We start from the raw sequence: 20258 nt of genomic DNA, 5'->3' as shown, positions 1-20258 counted from the left end.
TTCGAGTGATTGCTCCTATGCATTCCAGTCAGGTGTGCGCGCCGCGTGTGCACGGCATCTCGGAACTTTTTTACCCTAGCAACTCCGGCGGGCCGGCTGGCGCCCCCTGGAGTGGCGCCGCTATGGCGCGTGTTATATACCCCAGCCGGCCCGTCCGCTCCTCAGTTCCTTCTTACCGCCCGTGACGGCCAGTTGGAACTGTGGAGTGCTCTCTGTCCTCCACTACTCTAGCTCTCGCTAAAGGTTTTTTGTATATAGTTAGTTCATAGTACATGTAGTTAGTTGTTATAGTTAGTTAGTTAGGTTTTAGTGATAAGGTTAGGGGGGTTTCCCCTCCCTTTCCTCCCCCGGTGCGGGCTCATGCCCAAGGCACCAGGCTTTAAGCCCTGCGCAATCTGCCAGAGGCCTATGCCGATCGGGGACCCACACGACGCCTGTCTTCGTTGCCTCGGCGAAGGTCATCGCACAGACAAGTGTCCGATCTGTTCCGCCTTCAAGCCGAGAACGCGTAAGGAGCGGGACAATAGACTAAAACAGCTCCTTATGGAGGCGTCGCTACAGCCCCCGGCACCGGCCGCGCCGGCACCGAGAGCCTCATCGGTGCAGAGCGCACCAGCTGCTCCGAGCCGCTCCGGCACCGCGGCGCCACAGCCTCAGCCAGCAACTGCGAAGACCCGGCACCGCTCCCTTTCGCCTGCTAGGAAGCGCAGGCTGGCAAAGGCGATCGCTCAGTCCCGCGCTGAGGACTCAGCCAAGACTATTGCGCCACCTGCGACTCCCGCGGTGGCCGTGCACCAGGCGGGCACCAGGCCGTCGAGTCCGGCACCGCCACGCTCCCCGGCACCGTCCGCGGTTGAGCCATGACTGCCGTCGACGCCGGAGACATTCTCCGCGGCGCGTGAGCTGATACAGCTCGTAGAGGCACCGAGCCTCCGGCCCCCGGCACCGCCGGTGCGGGCTGTCGCGTCCGTAGGAAAGCCGGCGATGATGATCCGGCCGCCCTCCGCGGACCACCGGCACAAATGACGCTCCCGGTCCCGGTCACGCTCCCGGTCCTGACGAAGGTCGCCATCTCGCCGATCCCGATCTCGGCACCGCTCGCCGTCCCGGTACCGGTCGCCATCCCGACGCCGGTCGGAGTCCCGGTACCGTTTGTCATCCCGGTACCGGTCGCACTCCCGACACCGATCCAGGTCCCGATCGCCGTCGCGTCGGCACCGCCGCAGGTCTCAGTCCCGGCACCGTTCCTGGCACCGCGACTCCCGCAGCCACTCCCGGCACCGCAGATCCCGCTCCCGGCAACGGTCGAGCTCCCAGCACCGCGGTGGCCGACAGTCTCGGTCACCGTCCCGGTACCGGATGTACACGCACCATTCCTCGGCACCGTCTGCGGACAGACTGCCGCCTTCGGCGGTACAATCTGTCAGCGCCTCAGCACCTCCTTGGCCATCCCGCCCAGCATCGGTGGCCTCCGGCGCTGACAGCAACGCGCACCTGCCACCGACCCCACACGGCGAACCTCAGGGGTCTCAACGGTGGGGCTTCTGGGTTCCCTGGGCCCAGTATGAAACGCAGGGCGTACCGTTTCCCCTGAGAGACTCGGCCTCCGAGCGCAGGGTCCCCGAGGCAACGGTTAGCCGGCTGGCTCCTTCACCTCGACGCGAGCCCTCCGTTCCGCCGGACCACCAGTCCTCCATGCAGCACGACCCAGCCGAGGCGCAGTCAGCAGCCCCTGCGGCGGAGGCCGTCGTGCAGGGCTTGTCCTCATCGTCCTCCCCGGACGAGGCGGTGGCCGGTGCTTCGGCCAAGGAACCGCCGCCCATTGACCTGAAGGCCCACCAGGATCTGCTTCGCCGGGTGGCGACAGCCATGGATCTCCCAGTAGCGGAGGTCCAGGAGGACGAGGACCCCATTACCAACATGGTGGGCGCGGACGCTCCCGTGCGCGTGGCGTTGCCCTTTGTGAAGACAATCCAGAAAAACGCCACCACGCTCTGGCAAACACCCGCATCCATCCCTCCCACGGCCCGCGGGGTTGAGCGTAAATACTCAGTTCCCCCTACGGGCTATGAGTATCTTTATACCCACCTGACCCCGGACTCGTTGGTCGTGCAATCGGTTAACGACCGCGAGAGGCACGGTCAACCTGCCCCTGCGCCTAAGTCCAAAGACGCCCGGCGCATGGACCTGCTAGGCCGCAAGGTCTACTTGGCAGGTGGCCTACAGATGCGCATCGCCAACCAGATGGTCCTCCTCGCCAGGTATGTCTATGACATCATGACGTCCCTGGCAAAGTTCACAGAGCTCCTGCCATCAGCCTCCCGCCAGGAGTTCGCGGCGATGTTGGACGAGGGAAGGAGATCATCTAGGTCCTCCATCACAGCCGCCCTCGACGCTGCGGACTCCGGAGCTCGGACTTTAGCCTCCGGCGTGTCGATGCGGCGCATCGCCTGGCTGCAGTCCTCCACCCTGCCACCGGAGGTGCAATATACACTGCAGGACCTGCCCTTTGACACGCAGGGTCTCTTCTCCGAGAAGACGGATTCCCGGATCCAGACCCTAAAGGACGGTCACGTTGCCATCCGCACCCTAGGGATGCACACGCCGGCGACACAGCGCAGGTCCTTCCGGTAGCAACCCTCCCGGCCCTTCTACCAGCAACGCTATCGGCCGTACAATAGCCGGCGACCGGCTCAAAATCGCCGTCGTCCTTCCGGCAATCGGCGTAGCCAGGGCCAGGCCTCTTCCAAGGCCCCTCAGTGGCCAAGCAGGCCTTTTGATGGGACGCTCGAGGACGGCCCATCACTCTCCCTACCGGATCCTTCCCCTTTATTTTACAACCGCCTTTCCCATTTCTTTTCGGCGTGGTCCCAATTAACAACAGACAACTGGGTGCTTCAAACAGTCCAGTCGGGATACCGCCTTCAATTTGTTTCACCCCCACCTTCCCACCCACCCTCCCTGTCCCTCTTCAGGGACCCCTCTCACGAGCAAGTCCTCTTACAAGAGGTTCAGACTCTGTTGAGCGTGGGTGCCATAGAAGCAGTGCCTCAAGACAGGCGGGGCAGGGGATTCTACTCCCGTTATTTTCTCATCCCCAAAGCGAAAGGCGGGCTACGTCCTATCCTGGACCTTCGTGAGCTGAACAAGTATCTGCTCAAGCCCAAGTTTCGCATGGTCACCTTGGGGACCATCATTCCCTCTCTGGATCCGGGAGACTGGTTTGCCGCCCTCGACATGAAGGACGCCTACTTCCATGTCGCGATTTATCCTCCTCATCGACGTTACCTCCGGTTTGTGGTCAACAACGCCCACTACCAGTTCGCCGTGTTGCCGTTCGGGCTCTCCACCGCACCGAGGGTATTTACCAAATGCATGGCGGTGGTTGCCGCAGCCCTCCGCCGTCGTCGGATACATGTCTACCCGTATCTCGACGACTGGCTGGTTCGCGGACAGTCTCGGCAGCTGGTGATGGGCCAGTTGACAGACATACTGTCCCTCTTCCGACGGCTCGGACTTCTCATCAACACCGAGAAGTCCACCTTGATCCCGTCGCAGCGGGTGGAGTTCATTGGAGCGGTCCTTGACTCCTCGTTGGCCCGGGCTTGCCTACCGCGAGCTCGACATCAGACGATGGTCTCCCTCATCCGGGACCTCGTCTCCTTCCCAACCACGACGGTGCGCTCCTGCCTCCGCCTCCTGGGCCACATGGCATCGTGCACCTACATCACCGCGTACACGCGGCTTCATCTCCGCCCATTTCAGGCTTGGCTCACGTCGGTGTACCGGCCGCATCGAGATCCCATCGATATGGTGGTCACAGTCTCCAGGCCAACCCTCGAGTCCCTCAACTGGTGGCTGGACCAGGAGATTGTTTGTGCGGGAGTCCCGTTCCATCCTCCTCGCCCATCCGCCACTCTGACCACGGATGCATCAGCGCTCAGTTGGGGAGCTCACCTGGGCGATCTTCACACCCAAGGCCTGTGGTCGCCCCAGGAGCTCGCTCTGCACATCAATGTCCGCGAGCTGTGAGCGATCCGTCTGGCCTGTCGCACCTTCTGCACCCACCTGCAAGGCCGCTGTGTGACAGTGTTCACGGACAATACCTCAGCAATGTTCTACGTGAACAAGCAGGGCGGAGCCCGCTCTTCCCTCCTCTGCAAGGAGGCGATGCTTCTGTGGGACTTCTGCGTGACCCACTCCATTCACCTGGAAGCGTCGTTTCTTCCGGGAGTACAGAACACGCTGGCCGATCATCTCGGCAGGTCTTTCTTCTCCCACGAGTGGTCTCTCCGTCCCGACGTCATGCACACAATCTTCCGCAGGTGGGGGTTTCCCCAAGTAGACCTATTCGCATCCAAGGCGAACAGGAAGTGCCACCTGTTCTGCTCGTTCCGGGGTCACGCGCCGGGATCCCTGTCGGACGCCTTCCTGTATTCCTGGAAGGATCACCTCCTCTATGCCTTCCCTCCGTTCCCGCTCGTCCATCGAGTGTTACAGAAGCTTCGGAGGGACAGAGCCACCGTCATTCTCGTAGCTCCGGCCTGGCCGAGGCAGCATTGGTACTCCCTGCTGCTCGAGCTCTCCGTTCGGGATCCCATCCCCCTTCCGTTGTGGCCGGACCTCATCACCCAGGACTTCGGCAGGCTCCGCCATCCGAACCTGCAGTCCCTCCATCTTACAGCTTGGTACCTGAGTGGTTGACCCACGCAGAGAGGGACTGTTCCGCGGCAGTTCAGCAAGTCCTACTAGAGAGCAGAAAGCCTTCCACTCGCTCCACCTATCTGGCGAAATGGAAGCGGTTCGCGCTCTGGTGTGACCAGCGAGGCTTCAATCCCTTCGTCGTCCCTGTCCCTACCATCCTGGACTACCTTTGGTACCTTAAGGAGCAAGGTCTTGCGGTCTCCTCCTTGAGAGTTCACCTGGCAGCAGTGTCCGCCTTTTGTCCATCCGTGGAAGGTCGGTCCATCTTCTCTAACCAGATGGTTTCCCGCTTCCTCAAAGGCCTGGACCGCTTGTACCCGCCGGTGCGGCGTCCTGCCCTGACCTGGGATTTGAACCTCGTGCTGGCCAAGCTGATGGGTCCTCCTTTCGAGCCCTTAGCCACGTGCTCCCTGCTCTACCTCTCCTGGAAGACGGCCTTCCTCGTCGCCATTACATCAGCGAGGTGAGTCTCTGAGCTCCGCGCTTTGATGGTTAGTCCGCCATACACCGTCTTCCACGCGGACAAGGTGCAGCTTCGACCACATCCGGCCTTCCTCCCAAAGGTGGTGTCAGCCTTCCACCTCAACCAGGAGATCTTCCTCCCGGTGTTCTTCCCGAAGCCGCATGACTCGCCTCGGGAACAACAGCTGCACACCCTCGACGTCCGCAGGGCGCTTGCTTTCTACATCGAGCGGACTAAACCCTTCCGGCGCTCGCCCCAGCTGTTCGTAGCGGTTGCTGACCGCATGAAAGGCGAGCCGGTCTCCTCCTAGCGGATTTCCTCCTGGGTCACTGCGTGTATTCGGACCGGCTACGAGCTTGCTCGCGTGCCGCCATGCCGCCTCACTGCACACTCCACGAGGGCACACGCCTCGTCGGCCGCCTTCCTGGCTCATGTCCCCATCCAGGACATCTGTCGAGCGGCCACCTGGTCTTCGGTCCACACCTTCGCCTCCCACTACGCGTTGGTGCAGCAGTCTCGAGACGACGCAGCCTTCGGCTCCGCGGTATTACACTCCGCCACGTCTCACTCCGACCCCACCGCCTAGGTAAGGCTTGGGAATCACCTAACTGGAATGCATAGGAGCAATCACTCGAAGAAGAAAAGACGGTTACTCACCGTAGTAACTGTTGTTCTTCGAGATGTGTTGCTCCTATCCATTCCAGACCCGCCCTCCTTCCCCACTGTCGGAGTAGCCGGCAAGAAGGAACTGAGGAGCGGACGGGCCGGCTGGGGTATATAACACGCGCCATAGCGGCGCCACTCCAGGGGGCGCCAGCCGGCCCGCCGGAGTTGCTAGGGTAAAAAAGTTCCGAGATGCCATGCACGCGCGGCGCGTACACCTAACTGGAATGGATAGGAGCAACACATCTCGAAGAACAACAGTTACTACAGGTGAGTAACCGTCTTTTCTTGGCCCCTCTGGGCGGGTGAGATTTACCCGGGTTCACTTTCTGCCTGGGTCAGGCTCACACTTGCCTGTTTTGTTTTATTTGCTTGGTGTAGAACCGATGTGAATGAAATTGTTTTTAGTTATTCAGTGTATCATTGTAACTCCTGTTCACCATTTCATTACACTTGCCATTTTACTTACAATACAATTTCTGTTACACTTGCCATTTTGCCTACATTGTAACTTCTGTGCAAAACCCATTTTAAAATGCTTACTCCCTTTTGTAGAAGGCTTGTGCTGCAGCCTCCATTTTTGCAAGCCAGACTGTAATTTGATTAGTCTAGTTGAGATGTGTGAATGAGGTATGGATGGGTGACAGAATCAACCTCCAGCACCAGCCCGTCCTCATGAGATAACGTTCAAATACCAAGGGCTGAAGAACTAGACAACAGCCCTAAACAAAGCAAGAAGCATCCACCCTAAAAAGAAGAGGACAAAAGAAGGAAGAACAAAGCCAGGTCCCAGGCTGACAGTCACGCCTGCAATTGACCAGTGATCAATCCAAACCCAGAGGCGGCGTGACACAGCCAGACCTAGAGACTTGGAATCTGAACTAAAAGCCTGTAAAAAGGAAGGGTGAGATGAGACTTTGGCATAAGCGCTTCAGCGGCGCTGCAGCGCAGCGCGGCTCGCGTGGCGCTTGTAGCGTAGCTGCCAGCGCCGCAGGGAGAAAGAAAAAACTCCAGCGCTGCTCACTCAGCCTCCGGGACAGCGCTGGGGACGCCTGGGGAGCGCAGCCAGCGCTGGGGCTGACCCACTGGCGCTTTGCCGCGCCGCAATGCAGCCGCTGGCAGAGGTGTGTTTTTCACCTGCAGCGCTGCAAATGCAAAGTGTAGCCAAGCCCTGAGGGTAACGTTCTGCTATCGACAGAGACCCGGCTCCTCCTCGTGCTCAGCTTTCCTGGCCAGTTCCCAAGCTGCGAACTCAAGCCACAATCAGGACTGGTAACTATCCAGCAGCTGCAGGACGTGTGTGTGTGTGCGTGTGTGTGCATTGAGGCATTTGCTAATAGTTCACGATCAATAATAAATGTGGTGTCTTTGTCTTCACCCCTAAAACGATCCTGTGTGGGTTTGTCTGTACAACACACGTTGTTCTGGCTGCTGTTACTTGGAGCCGCTGAAATCCTCCTCTGTGTGCTTCATAAAATCACTTTTGTGTATTAATTAACCCAGAGCAAGTGATTAATCCCTGGGGCAGCAAACCTCTGGCAGCGTTACGGAGGAAGGACAGTTTATGGGTTACCCTGTATGCGCTTTGCACAGGGGAAAAGGGATTGATTTGGGGTGTGGACCCCGCTGGGAGCTGGGGGCCGGGTGCTGCAGACAGGGGACTTGCTGAGCCGGTTTTGGCTAAAGCCTGCGGGTTTGGGGGGTCCAGGCCGGGGTCTGGGTTGCAGCAGGCTGGCGTGTGGGGCTCAGCGGGGCAGGGGGCTGGAGTCCCCAGCTGGCAGGGAAATTCAGCACATCAGGTGACGCTCCCAAGGGGTCTCTGTGACTGAACCCGTCCCGGGGAGGGGGGGAGAACCAGGAGGGCCCTGGCAGGGTGTCCAGGCTGAGCTGGGTGCCCGGCTAGCGAGCGGGTTGCCCATGGGACATTGGCCCAGCTACCCCCAGGGAGCCCTGACCACACTACGTCCCGCGGGGCACCGGGGAGGCCGCTCCAAGTCGCTGGCTGGGCTGGGCTGAGAGCTCCTGGGGGCAGGGCCCCCCCAGAGCTGGGTGTGAGGGACCCGGGATCCAGGGGTAGGTTCTGCCTTTTTGTTCTGCGTCTGTGCAGCGCCGAGCGCAAGGGGGCCTGGGCATGACCGGGCTCCTTGGCCCTGTGGTAACAGCCATGATAGTCCTGGTGGGGAGGGGAAGTGGGTTCAAGTGGGGTGGGGCTATTCAGGACTCCTGGGTTCTGCCGCAGCTCTGGGGTCCATTGGGTTAGAGCAGGTGGCTGGGAGCCAGGACTCCTGGGTTCTGCCCCAGCTCTGGGGTCCAGGTTAGAGCAGGGGGCTGGGAGCCAGGACTCCTGGGTTCTGCCGCAGCTCTGGCAGGGGGCTGGGGTCCAGTGGGTTAGAGCATCAGTGAGTGCGCAGCCCAGAGCCACACCTGGAGATGGACAAATTCCCACCTGGACACCTGCTGCCGCGGGCTGTCCCCGCATGGCAGGGCCCAAGCGGTGCGGGTCCCCGGCAGCCCAGTGTGGACGCAGCGCTGCCAGTGCCGGGAGGGGTTTATCCCCGGTGTGGGGCCGGCCCTCGCCCTGTTCTGCAGCGCGGCCGCGTGCGCCTGGGGGTGTCAGTGAGGAAGCTGGGGGTGGGTTGGCTGTTCCCTGTCCGGACGGAGGGAGAGGCCAGGCTGCGTTGTGCCCTGGGGGGCGGGAGGGGGGCGGGAATGGCCGTTGCCTCTTTGCAGAGGCTGTCCCTGCTCTGTGCTTGTGGTGCCCAACCGCCCGCCAGACGCGGCGTGGGGGACCCTGGTGGCGGTCGAGCATCCGCCGAAATGCCACCGACAAGCGGCGTCAGCCAGAGGCGGCAGCGGTATTTCGGCAGGTGCTTGTCCGCCGGCCTGTCTGAGGGCGCACTGAGAACCCCGGGGGGGACCCCGGCTCCGTGCCAATCACCTAGCGACCCCGCCCGCTGGGACAGGCTGCCGGGGGCATCCACGTCTCGGGGTGCCCAGCCGGGGCACTTGCTGACGGACGCTCACAGCGTGGGGCAGGGCTGCCAGCCGCTCCAAACCTGCGGAGCCGGGACAGGGCCGTTCGGGGGGTGGGACTCAGAACTTCTCCAGCCCCGACCCTTCCCCTGCGCCCCACCCGGCCAGTGCCCAGCACAAGCCCTTTGCGGTGTGTCCTGCTCCGCCGCCATCGGCACGGGGGGCAGCCATGGGGCCACTGCAGGCGCGGGCGGGTCCTGCAGCCCCCCCCAGGCCCTTGCCCCGCCCCCTAGGCGGGAGAAGGACGGAAACGAGCCCTCGGGGCTGGTGCTCGGAGCTGCACAAACCCAGCGGGGTGACACTTGGCTCCGCCCCCAACCCCTCTCTCCGGTGACACTTAGCCCCTCCCTCAGGTGACACTTAGCCCCTCCCCCAACCCCTCTCTCAGGTGACACTTAGCCCCTCCCCCAACCCCTCAGGTGGCAGTTGGCCCCTCCCTCAGGTGGCTGTTGGCCCCTCCCCCAGGTGACACTTAGCCCCTCCCCCAACACCTCCATCAGGTGACACTTAGCCCCTCCCCGGCCCCTCCCTCAGGTGACACTTGGCCCCTCTCCCGGCCCCATCCCTCAGGTGACACTTGTGAGTCCCTTCCCCTGTCTTGATCTCAGTGGCCGTTGACGCCTCGCGCCGGCGCCCTGCCCGTTTCCCGCCTCTTTTCCTCGGTGCCTCGTGCAGCCCCCGCTGACTCTGCCCGGCAACTAGTGACGCTCCCCCGCGGCGGCACCTCCCATTGGCTGCCCTGCCGGAAGGGGCGTGGCCAAGGGAGCAGCGCTGTGCGGGGAAGGAGGAGGCGCAGGCCCGGGGTGGGCGAGGAAGAAGAGGCGGAAATGGCCCCGCCCCCCCGGGCCCGGGGCGGGGGGAGCCCCGGGCTGCGGCCTAGCGCGGGGCTGACGGGCCCTGGGGTACGGGGCAGCGGGTCCAGCCCCGGCGCTGAGCTAAATGATGGGGGCTGGGGGGAGCCCCAGCTCGGGGGGGCGGGGAGCAGCCCCCAGGTAAAGGGGCCCGGGGGCGGGGGCGGGGCCTGGGCAGGGGGCGGATCCCCGGCCGGCAGGGGCGGGGCCTGGGCAGGGGCGGATCCCCGGCCGGCAGGGGCGGGGCCGGGGCGGATCCCCGGCCGGCAGGGGCGGGGCCTGGGCAGGGGCGGATCCCCGGCCGGCAGGGGCGGGGCCTGGGCAGGGGCGGATCCCCGGCCGGCAGGGGCGGGGCCGGGGCGGATCCCGGCCTGCAGGGGCGCGCGGCTGGACCGAGCTGATCCCCGGCCGGCCCCAGCAGGAGGCGCCGCGGGTGACTCCGCCCTCCGCCCCGGCTCTGACCCGGGCCCGCGGGGCCGGGGCCGGGGCTGGGGCTGGCGCCCCGGCAGGAAAGGCCCCGAGTCCCGTTCCCGCCCCGAGCCCGCCAGTCCCGCCCGGGGCCGCGGGAGTGACCGGGCCCCACCGCCCCGCCCGCTGCGGGCCCGGACCCTGCTGGCTCCGGCCGGGCCTCCCCGAGCGGCCCCGGAACCGCCGGGTCAGCCGGGCCCCCGTCCCCCAGCCCCCAACGGGGCCGGGCCCCAAAGAAACCCGGGATCCCCGGCGGTGCTGGGAGCTGCTCTGGGGGGCGCCTCTGCCTCGGAGCCGACCGGCCCCAGGGCAGGAACCGCCCCGGCTTCACCGCCTGGGTCCGACCCCGGAGCACCCAGCGCCCCCCCCGTGCGCTGCCCCCAGCGGGTCCGTCCGGGGGGCCCTGGGGGGCCTGGCATCCCTGCCCCCCCCCGTGCGCTGCCCCAGCGAGAGCGCCCGGGGGGGCCCTGGGGGGCCTGGCATCCCTGCCCCCCCCCGTGCGCTGCCCCAGCGGGTCCGTCCGGGGGGCACTGGGGGGCCTGGCGTCCCTGCCCCCCCCTGCGCAGTCAGACGTGACTCAGCCAGCGGGGGAAGCGGGTGTGTCAGGCGGCAGGAACACGCCGTGGGGCAGAGCTTGTTAGCCCAGAAATCAGGGACTTCCAGCCAAGTCCGTCGTGGGGAGTCCTGGGCCAGACCCCCCTCTGGGCCCCCCCCTCCAGTCCCCCCCACGCAGACCCCCAGCCTCCAGCCGCCCCACCTCCGACACCCCCCTTTGCTCGTCTTTGTCTCCCTTCCCAGGCAGAGTCACCCGGTCGCAGCCCCTCCTGGGGCCCAGGTCACACAGGTGCAGACAGCTGGGCAGCGAAACTCAGCCCCCCAATTCCCCCCGCCCCCGAAGTATCGGGGCAGCACGCAGGGAAACTGAGGCACGCACCGTCTTCGCACAGGACAGGGAGACTCACAGGCAGCATAACGAGGTGAGCAGACCCCACATCTCCGTATAAAGCCTGTCCGGGGTGAACCCTCACCTGTCCCCTCCGCAGCGCGGCCGGACCCCGCGGCTCGCTGCCCCACGCGTTAATCACTCGCTCGGGGTCAATTAATAAACAAATGTGATTTTTATTAAATACAAAGAGTCGGATTTCAGCGGCTCCCAGTAGCAGCAGCCAGAACAACGTGAGTCACCAGGGAAATGCAACAAAACACGCAAGTGTGAGCCTGACCCGGGAAGGGTCCGAACGCGGGGAAATCTCACCCGCCGGGAGGCCTCAGTGAGGGACCCCAGCCCCGTTCCTGCGGGCCGGGCCGGGCCCCCCGTGCCGGGAGCTCGGCAGGGGAACAGGCCAGTGACAGGCCACGGGGCTGGAGCACCCTTCATGCCGCCACGTAGCACGTTCCCGGCCGCCAATCACGGTTACACCCGTTCTCCTCGCTCCGGGCACAGACCTGCCCGCGCCCGGCGGGCACCACCGTCGCCGCGAGCCAGTGACCTCATAGTCACACTCGTTAGCGTAGCTGCCTAAATTCATACGGAGTGCGACGTCCCAGCCCCTGCGCCTGCCCCCCAGCTCCACCCTGAGCCCAGCCCCATAACCGCTTCCCCTGCCCCCCCAGCTCCACCCTGAGCCCAGCCCCATAACCCCCTCCCCTGCCCCCAGCTCCACAATGATCCCAGCCCCATAACTGCTTCCCCAGCCTCACGCCCTGGCCCCCCAGCTCCACCCTGAGCCCAGCCCCATAACCCCCTCCCCTGCCCCCAGCTCCACCCTGATCTCAGACCCATAACCCCTCCCTGCCCCAACCTCACACCCTGGCCCCCAGCTCCACCCCGATCCCAGCCCCATAACCCCTCATCTGCCCCAGCCCTACCCTGATCTCAGACCCATAAACCCCTCCCCTGCCCCCAACCTCATGCCCTGGCCCCCAGCTCCACAATGCCCGTCAGTACAGACACCCCGACCGAGTGGACCCCAGCTCCACCCTGATCCCAGCCTCATACCCACCTCACCTGCACCCAGCCCTACCCTGATCCCAGCCCCATAGCCCCCTCCCTGCCCCCACCCCTACCCTGATCCCAGCCCCATGGCCCCCTCCCCTGCTCCTCAGTACAGACACAGACACTCCCCCAACCGAGAGTGCCCCCCCCCCGCACCGGGCGCTGCCCAGACCCACCATACGAGCCAGTCCTGGGGTATCTATGATCTCGGTGTGTGATGATTATTGGTAACCAGGTACCTTCCCCCCACCTACATTACCGGGGACCCCCTCCTGCTCCCCCTTGCCCCACCCCCGCCAATTCGGCTCAGTGGGCGGCTGCCCCTTCCTGGGGGTCCTGCACGAGCTCCCCGGGGTCCCTGCCCCGATCTGGCCAGGCCTCCCCTTCCTGGGGGTCCTGCATGAGCTCCCCGGGGTCCCTGCCCCGATCTGGCCAGGCCTCCCCTTCCTGGGGGTCCTGCACGAGCTCCCCAGGGTCCGCGCCCCGATCTGGCCAGGCCTCCCCTTCCCCCCCCTCCTCGGCCAGGCCCTTCACTTCGGCCACGGTGGCGTAGTCCGTGTGCTGGGGGCCGGGGGGCTCCGGCTCCTGCTCCCCGACCTGGGCTGAGGCCAAATTCTGCAGGGAGGCGTAATGCACGTCGGGGTCCTCCAGCTCCGCGCCGTCCTGGGGGGGAACGGGCACCCCCAGGGGTTAATAATGAGCAACGCCCCTCACGCCCGACCCACAGCCCCCGCTAGCCCAGCCCTGCAGGTGCCCCTAACTCCTGACCCACAGCCCCTGCCAGCCCAGCCCTGCCGGTGCCCCTCACTCCCGACCCGCAGCCCCTGCCAGCCCAGCCCTGCCGGTGCCCCTCACTCCCGACCCGCAGCCCCTGCCAGCCCAGCCCAGCACCCCCCAGCTCTGCCGGTGCCCCTCACTCCCGACCCGCAGCCCCTGCCAGCCCAGCCCTGCCGGTGCCCCTCACTCCCGACTCGCAGCCCCTGCCAGCCCAGCCCTGCCGGTGCCCCTCACTCCCGACCCGCAGCCCCTGCCAGCCCAGCCCTGCCGGTGCCCCTCACTCCCGACCCGCAGCCCCTGCCAGCGCCCCTCACTCCCGACTCGCAGCCCCTGCTAGCCCAGCCCTGCCCCAGCTCTGCCGGTGCCCCTCACTCCCGACCGCAGCCCCCGCGAGCCCAGCCCTGCAGGTGCCCCTCACTCCCGACCCGCAGCCCCTGCCAGCCCAGCCCTGCCGGTGCCCCTCACTCCCGACCCGCAGCCCCTGCCAGCCCAGCCCTGCACCCACCAGCTCTGCCGGTGCCCCTCACGCCCGACCCGCAGCCCCTGCCAGCCCATCCCTGCCCCCCCCAGCTATGCCGGTGCCCTTCACGCCCGACCCGCAGCCCCTGCCAGCCCAGCCCTGCCGGTGCCCCTCACTCCCGACCCCCAGGCCCTGCCAGCCCAGCCCTGCCTCCCCCAGCTCTGCCGGTGCCCCTCACTCCCGACCCGCAGCCCCTGCCAGCCCAGCCCTGCGCCCCCCAGGTCTGCCGGTGCCCCTCACTCCCGACCCGCAGCCCCGGGTTCTCCCCCACCCCCAGCACAGGTTAGCCAGTGCCCCCCACTCCTGTCTCTTACCTTCCAAGCCACCAGCTTCTTTACTGTAACAGAAAGTGAACATTGTAAGTCTTGACTCCAGTCCCAGAGCCGGGGAGAGAACCCAGGAGTCCTGGCTCCCATCCCCCCCTGCTCTAACCCACCAGCCCCCTCCTCCCAGAGCCGGGAGAGAACCCAGGAGTCCTGGCTCCCAGCCGCCCCTGCTCTGACCCAACAGCACCCACTACCCTCCCATATCCAGGGAGAGAACCCATGAGTCCAGGCTCCCAGCCCCCTGCTCTAACCACCAGCCCCCACTCCCCTCCCAGAGCCGGGGAGAGAACCCAGGAGTCCTGGCTCCCAGACCCCCCTGCTCTAAATTACCAGCCCCCACTCCCCTCCCAGAGCCGGGGAGAGAACCCAGGAGTCCGGGCTCCCAGACCCCCCTGCTCTAACCCGCCAGCCCCCACTCCCCTCCCAGAGCCGGGGAGAGAACCCAGGAGTCCGGGCTCCCAGCCCCCCCTGCTCTAACCCACCAGCCCCCACTGACCTCGTCTCCTGGCCCGGCACAGGCAGACAGACAGCACCAGGATCAGAACCAGCATGACAAACCCCCCACCTGCCGCGGTGGCGACTCCCCACAACGGGATGCAGCATTCCTTACCTACCAAACACCAGACAGGGGGTCAGTGCTGGGACCCCCCCCCCGGCTCCCGCCCCCCCCGCTGCCTCCCGGACCTGCGCTGGGGGCCAGGCCCTGGCGAGGGCGCTGGTCAAATCTGAAGCTGCCACCCCACCAGGAGGGAGGGGCCAAAACCGCCGTGAGAAACTGAGGCTGGTCTGGATTCAACCCGGTGAAATTCAGTCAAGCGCAAGGGGTGTAACCCGGCCCGGCGGCCGTTTGGTTAACGCAGCCCGGCACTTGGCTGGATTCTGTCACTGGCTTGTCCTTGTCTCTCTTAGGCGCCCGGGCGCCTCCGTCTCTCTTGCGGGATGTGAGATTTTTTGCAGGTGGGACCCGGCTGGAGCGGTGAGACCCAGGCCAGGCGCGGGCGGGAGTGGGTCCTGGGCCGGGCCGGGCAGGGATTAGAAACCTGCCCCGCGCCGGTGTCACGGAGTGTGGGGGCGCCAGGCCCTGCACCCCCGGGCTCCCTGCGATTCCCCAGGACTCTCAGCCAACCAGGAAAGCAGAAGGTTTATTTAGCCAACAGGACACAGGCCAGCACAGGTCTTGCAGGCCCAGATAACCGGATCCCCCCGGTTAGGTCCATCTTGGGGGGCCTCACAGCCCCCCCCCCCGGGGATCAGAGCCCTGTCTCCCTGCCTCCCCTCTTTTCCCCAGCCAGCCCCAGTCTGCCCAGCCCCCTCCAGCCCCTCCTCTCTGCCCAGCTTCTCTCCCGGGCCAGGAGGTCACCTGACCCCTTTGTCTCCCACACCTTGAGATGCACCTTTGCAGGGAGGGGCCCAGCCCTCAGTTGCTAGGAGACAGAGTGTCAGGCATTCGGCCTTCTGCTTTGCTAGATACTTAGGGGCCTGCCCCAGCATTCCCAGCCCCCAGTGCGACCAGTCCCACTTCCTCACAGCCGGGCACAAAGCAGAGCCCGTGTTAGAAAACCTGGGCAGGGGGTTTTCCCGAGGCCGGGCCGATGCTGCGTCTCCGCAGACGGCAGCAGGAGACGTAAGCAGGTGCCTCAGGGCCCTTGCGGCTGGAGATCAGGACAAACTTTCCCGGTCTCGGGGCGCTCGGCTCTGGCATCGCCCGCAGGCGGGACGTGGGATCCCCCTCCCGGGCGGTGAAGGACCAGGTGCAGGTTGGCTCGGTCCCGGGACGACCCCCATGGTCCCTCCAGCCCTGGAGCCGTTTCGCCCGGCCCCGTTCTGAGCTTTTCTGAGCCCACCCCCGAGACCACCCCCCCCCGAAATGAAGAAACTGGGCACCAGCGAGGCAGAGTCGGCACCAAATTGGCATTTCTCACACCTGCCCCCCAGAACGACCGGCGCTGGAAAACCTGCCCCCGGTTTGGGTGGGGAATGAAGTGGCTCCTTCTCCCCTGGGTGAAAGGATGGAGCCGCATTTCCAAACCAGCTCCCGGCCCCCCCGTCCTCACCCCACAGGCTGTCCTGCCACAGGGTCCCCGGGCTGGGATCACCCCTCTCCTGAGCGGGCACTTCCGTGGGGAGAGTCGTACCTGATGTGCAGGTCTCATTTACACTGGGACATCCCATTTCAGCAGGTGAACCCGGGTCTCTAAGGCCAGAGGAGGGCAACAGGTCACACACTGGACGCCCAGGGAGAGAACCCAGGAGTCCTGGCTCCCAGCCCTCCCCCCCCCGCGCTACAGCACTAGGCCCCAGGAACACCCCCCACCCCGCGAGAGGCTCTGACCCTCGGGGCCACGTCCCGTGGGTCTCACACTGGGGCCCGGGCAAGGCACCCGCACTTCAGCCATTTCAAACCAGTGGGGAGCAGAGGGTGGGGCTGGGGGGTGGATGGATAACTCCAGGGGTGAGGGGTGTGAATGGAGGTGGGGGTGGGGAGGGATGGATGGTGAGGGAGGGGTGGGGAGGGAGAGAGGGAGGGGAGATGGATGGAGGGTGGGGCTGGAGGAAGCGGTGAGTGGGGGCTGGCTGGAGGAGGTGGGGAGAGAGGGGAGGGGATGGACGGGAGAGAGATAGAGGGGAGGGGATGGGAGGGGGCTAGACGAGGGGAGGGATCGATGGATGGAGGAAGGGGTGGGGAGGGATGGATGGTGAGGGAGGATGGAGGAGGGGTGGGGAGGAGGCAGGGGTGGGGAGGAGGGGTAGATGGAGGGAGGGGTGGGGAGGGAGGAGGAGGAGGAAGGGGTGGGGAGGGATGGAGGAGGGAGATGGACGGAGGAGGCAGGGGTGGGGATGAAGATGGGGCTGGAGGAAGCGGCGAGGGTGGCTGGAGAAAGCGGATAGATGGGGAGGGGCTAGATGAGAGGAGGGGTGGGGAGGGATGGATGGGGAGGAGGGGTGGAGGAGGGTAGATGGAGGGAGGGGAGGAGGCAGGGGTGGGGAGGGATGGATGGGGAGGAGGGGTGCGGAGGGAGGGAGGGATGGAGGGGGTAGATGGAGGGAGGAGGAGGGAGGCAGGGGTGGCGATGGATGGATGGTGAGGAGGGAGGGATGGAGGGAGGGGTAGATGGAGGGAGGAGGGGGAGGCAGGGGTGGGGAGGGATGGATGGGGAGGAGGGGGTGCGGAGGGATGGATGGAGGAGGGTAGATGGAGGAGGAGGGGAGGGATGGAGGGAGGGGTAGATGGAGGGAGGGGAGGGAGGCAGGGGTGGCGATGGATGGATGGGGAGGGAGGGAGGGATGGAGGAGGGTAGATGGAGGAGGGAGGAGGCAGGGGTGGGGAGGGATGGAGGAGGGTAGATGGAGGAGGGGAGGGAGGCAGGGAGGGGGAGGGATGGATGTTGAGGAGGGAGGAGGAGGGAGGCAGGGGGTGGGGAGGGATGGAGGGAGGGATAGATGGAGGGAGGAGGAGGGAGGCAGGGGTGGGGATGGATGGATGGGGAGGAGGGAGGGATGGAGGAGGGGTAGATGGAGGGGAGGAGGCAGGGGTGGGGAGGGATGGATGGTGAGGGAAGGGGAGGGAGGGAGGGGGTGGGGAGGGATGGAGGGAGGGGAGATGGACGGAGGAGGGTGGGGTGAGGATGAAGATGGGGCTGGAGGAAGCGGCGAGTGGGGTGGCTGGAGGAGGTGCGGATAGATGGGGAGGGGCTAGACGAGGAAGGGGTGAGGAGGGAGGGAGGAGGAGGAAGGGGTGGGGATGGAGGGAGGGGAGATGGACGGAGGGAGGCAGGGGATGGGGAGGAGGGATGGAGGGAGGGGTGGATGGGTTGGGGTCAGTGGGGTGGCTGAATGGAGGTGGGGATAAGGGGAGGGGGATGGGAGGGGCTAGATGAGGGGAGGGAGGAAGGGGTGGGGATCGATGGATGGGGAAGGGGTGGATGGGTTGGGGGCAGTGGGGGTGGCTGAATGGAGGGGATAAGGGGAGGAGGGGATAGGAGGGGGCTAGATGAGGGAGGGAGGAAGGGGAGGATCGATGGACGGGGAAGGGGTGGATGGGTTGGGGGCAGTGGGGGTGGCTGAATGGAGGGGGATAAGGGGAGGGGGATGGGAGGGGGCTAGATGAGGAGGGAGGGAGGAAGGGGAGGGGATGGATGGACGGGGATGGGGTGGATGGATTGGGGGCAGTGGGGGTGGCTGAATGGAGGATAAGGGGAGGGGATGGGAGGGGGCTAGATGAGGAGGGAGGAGGAAGGGGAGGATCGATGGACGGGGATGGGGTGGATGGGTTGGGGGCAGTGGGGGTGGCTGAATGGAGGGGGATAAGGGGAGGGGGCTAGATGAGGAGGGAGGGAGGAAGGGGTGGGGATCGATGCACGGGGAAGGGGTGGATGGATTGGGGGCAGTGGGGGTGGCTGAATGGAGGGATGGGGATAGATGGGGAGGGGGCTAGACGAGGAAGGGGTGGGGAGGGAGGGAGGGAGGAAGGGGTGGATGGACTGAGGGGTGGGGATGGAGGGGAGGGATGGAGGAGGAAGGGGTGGGGATCGATGGACGGGGATGGGGTGGATGGATTGGGGGCAGTGGGGTGGCTGAATGGAGGGGATAAGGGGAGGGAGGGGGCTATATGAGGGGAGGGAGGGAGGAAGGGGAGGATCGATGGACGGGGAAGGGGTGGATGGGTTGGGGGCAGTGGGGTGGCTGAATGGAGGAGGGATAAGGGGAGGGGATGGGAGGGGGCTAGATGAGGGGAGGAGGAAGGGTAGGTGATGGATGGAGGAAGGGGTGGGGAGGAGGGGAGGAAGAAGGGGTGGGGATCGATGGACGGGGATGGGGTGGATGGATTGGGGGCAGTGGGGGTGGCTGAATGGAGGGAGGAGGGATAGAGGGGAGGGGATGGGGATAGATGGGGAGGGGGCTAGACGAGGAAGGGGTGGGGAGGGAGGGAGGAGGAAGGGGTGGATGGACTGAGGGGTGGGGATGGAGGGGGGAGGATGGAGGGAGGAAGGGGTGGGGATCGATGGACGGGGATGGGGTGGATGGATTGGGGGCAGTGGGGTGGCTGAATGGAGGGGGATAGAGGGGAGGGGGATAGATGGGGAGGGGCGGTACCCCAGGTGGGCGGCAGGGCGGGATGGACAGTTGGTTTGAATCTTTCTGACCCTCCCCCCATCGATCTCTCCCCCCCCCCTCGGCCGTCTCCAGCCCCCCGTCCCCCTCTGCTCCCTTCCCCCCCCCGGCCCGGCCCGGCCCCTCGGCGTGGGGGCCACTCACCAGCCCCAGGCCCGGGGAGCGGCACCGTCCGTCCGTCCCTCGTCCCCCACGGGCTGCGTGTCCTGCGGGGGGGGGGGACTTCTGCTTCCAGCTCCCCAGCCCCGGAAACCCCCAAGAGTTCACACCACACGCTCACGCGGCAGCTGTATCCGCCGCAAGGGCTGCAGGGTCAGCGGGGGGGCTGGGAGCCCGGACGCCTGGGTCCTCTCCAGGGAGGGGAGGGGAGTGGGGGCTGGTGGGTTAGAGAAGGGGGGCTGGGAGCCCGGACGCCTGGGTTCTCTCCCCGGCTCTGGGAGGGGAGTGGGGGCTGGTGGGTCAGAGCAGGGTGGGGCTGGGAGCCCGGACGCCTGGGTTCTCTCCCCACCTGGAGGGGAAGTGGGAGGGGTAGCTTTGGTGCCCCCAAGGGAGAGCCTGGCAGAGGCAAAATTTCCGCTGCTGAGCTGTGAAATCTGCCCCCCGCCCCAGGGGCCCTGCTCCCCACCCGGGGCCTGGCGGCCTTGGGGGCAGGGAATGGGGCTCGGGGTTCGTCCCCCCAAGGGGGAGCCGGGCCCCGGGGGATGAGCAAGCTACTGTAGTGGGGTGCAGAGCGCCAGGACTCCTGGGTTCTCCCGCAGCGCTGGGAGGGGAGTGGGGACTAGTGGTTAGAGCGAGGGGCGGGGAGCCAGGACTCCTGGGTTCCGTTCCCAGCAGAGGGTTGACCCAAAGCCCCCATCCCCCATCCCCATGGCCGGGGTCCGTCCTTCCTTGTGAATCTGCCGGTTGTGAAACACTCGTCTCCTTCCTTCTGCAAAACAACCCCACAACTTCCTGGCTACCGCACCTCCCTCGTCCGCCCCACAACTGGCAACGGCAACACAACCCTGAATCCTGGCTCCCGGGCCCACTGCTGTACCCACGGGGCCCCACTCCCCTCCCGGAGCCAGGGAGAACCCAGGCATCCGGGCTCCCGGCCCCGCTGCTCTAACCACCAGCCCCCACTCCCCTCCCAGAGCCGGGGAGAACCCAGGAGTCCTGGCTCCCAGCCCCCCTGCTCTAACCCACCAGCCCCCATTCCCCTCCCAGAGCCGGGGAGAGAACCCAGGAGTCCGGGCTCCCAGCCCCCCTGCTCTAACCACCAGCCCCCACTCCCCTCCCAGAGCCGGGGAGAGAACCCAGGAGTCCTGGCTCCTACCCCCCTGCTCCACCCACTGGACCCCACTCC

At 65.9% G+C, this 20258-nt stretch overlaps 1 protein-coding gene across 2 annotated transcripts; it reads right to left on the bottom strand.

Annotated features, from left to right (window-relative positions):
* Positions 1-12460: 12460 nt before the first annotated feature.
* Positions 12461-19206, bottom strand: LST1 (leukocyte specific transcript 1). 2 transcript variants are annotated; one of them, XM_039517233.1, is made up of 5 exons: positions 19058-19206; positions 15856-15995; positions 14298-14411; positions 13790-13812; positions 12461-12841 (listed from the first exon to the last, which is right to left on the bottom strand). In XM_039517233.1, exons 2-5 carry the CDS (start codon positions 15971-15973, stop codon positions 12485-12487), a joined length of 612 nt encoding a protein of 203 aa, XP_039373167.1. In that variant the 5' UTR covers positions 15974-15995; positions 19058-19206; the 3' UTR covers positions 12461-12484. The 2 variants fall into 2 exon arrangements, with proteins under 2 accessions (XP_039373167.1, XP_039373168.1); XM_039517234.1 differs by having other exon boundaries at positions 15937-15995.
* Positions 19207-20258: the final 1052 nt, after the last annotated feature.

Source organism: Mauremys reevesii, unplaced genomic scaffold, assembly GCF_016161935.1.
Source record: "Mauremys reevesii isolate NIE-2019 unplaced genomic scaffold, ASM1616193v1 Contig1, whole genome shotgun sequence".
Classification (NCBI taxonomy): domain Eukaryota; kingdom Metazoa; phylum Chordata; order Testudines; family Geoemydidae; genus Mauremys; species Mauremys reevesii.
This window is presented reverse-complemented; position numbering and strand designations above follow the sequence as displayed.

What these genes read in the sequence shown, in the direction of transcription:
- LST1 (XM_039517233.1), bottom strand. Translation starts at nt 15,973, where the DNA reads ATGGGATGTCCCAGTGTAAATGAGACCTGCACATCAGGTACGACTCTC. An exon ending in GTGGCAGGACAGCCTGTGGG is followed by an intron (nt 14,412 to 15,855) that starts GTGAGGACGGGG and finishes GGTGTTTGGTAG; the next exon opens with GTAAGGAATGCTGCATCCCG. An exon ending in GTGCCGGGCCAGGAGACGAG is followed by an intron (nt 13,813 to 14,297) that starts GTCAGTGGGGGC and finishes TTTCTGTTACAG; the next exon opens with TAAAGAAGCTGGTGGCTTGG.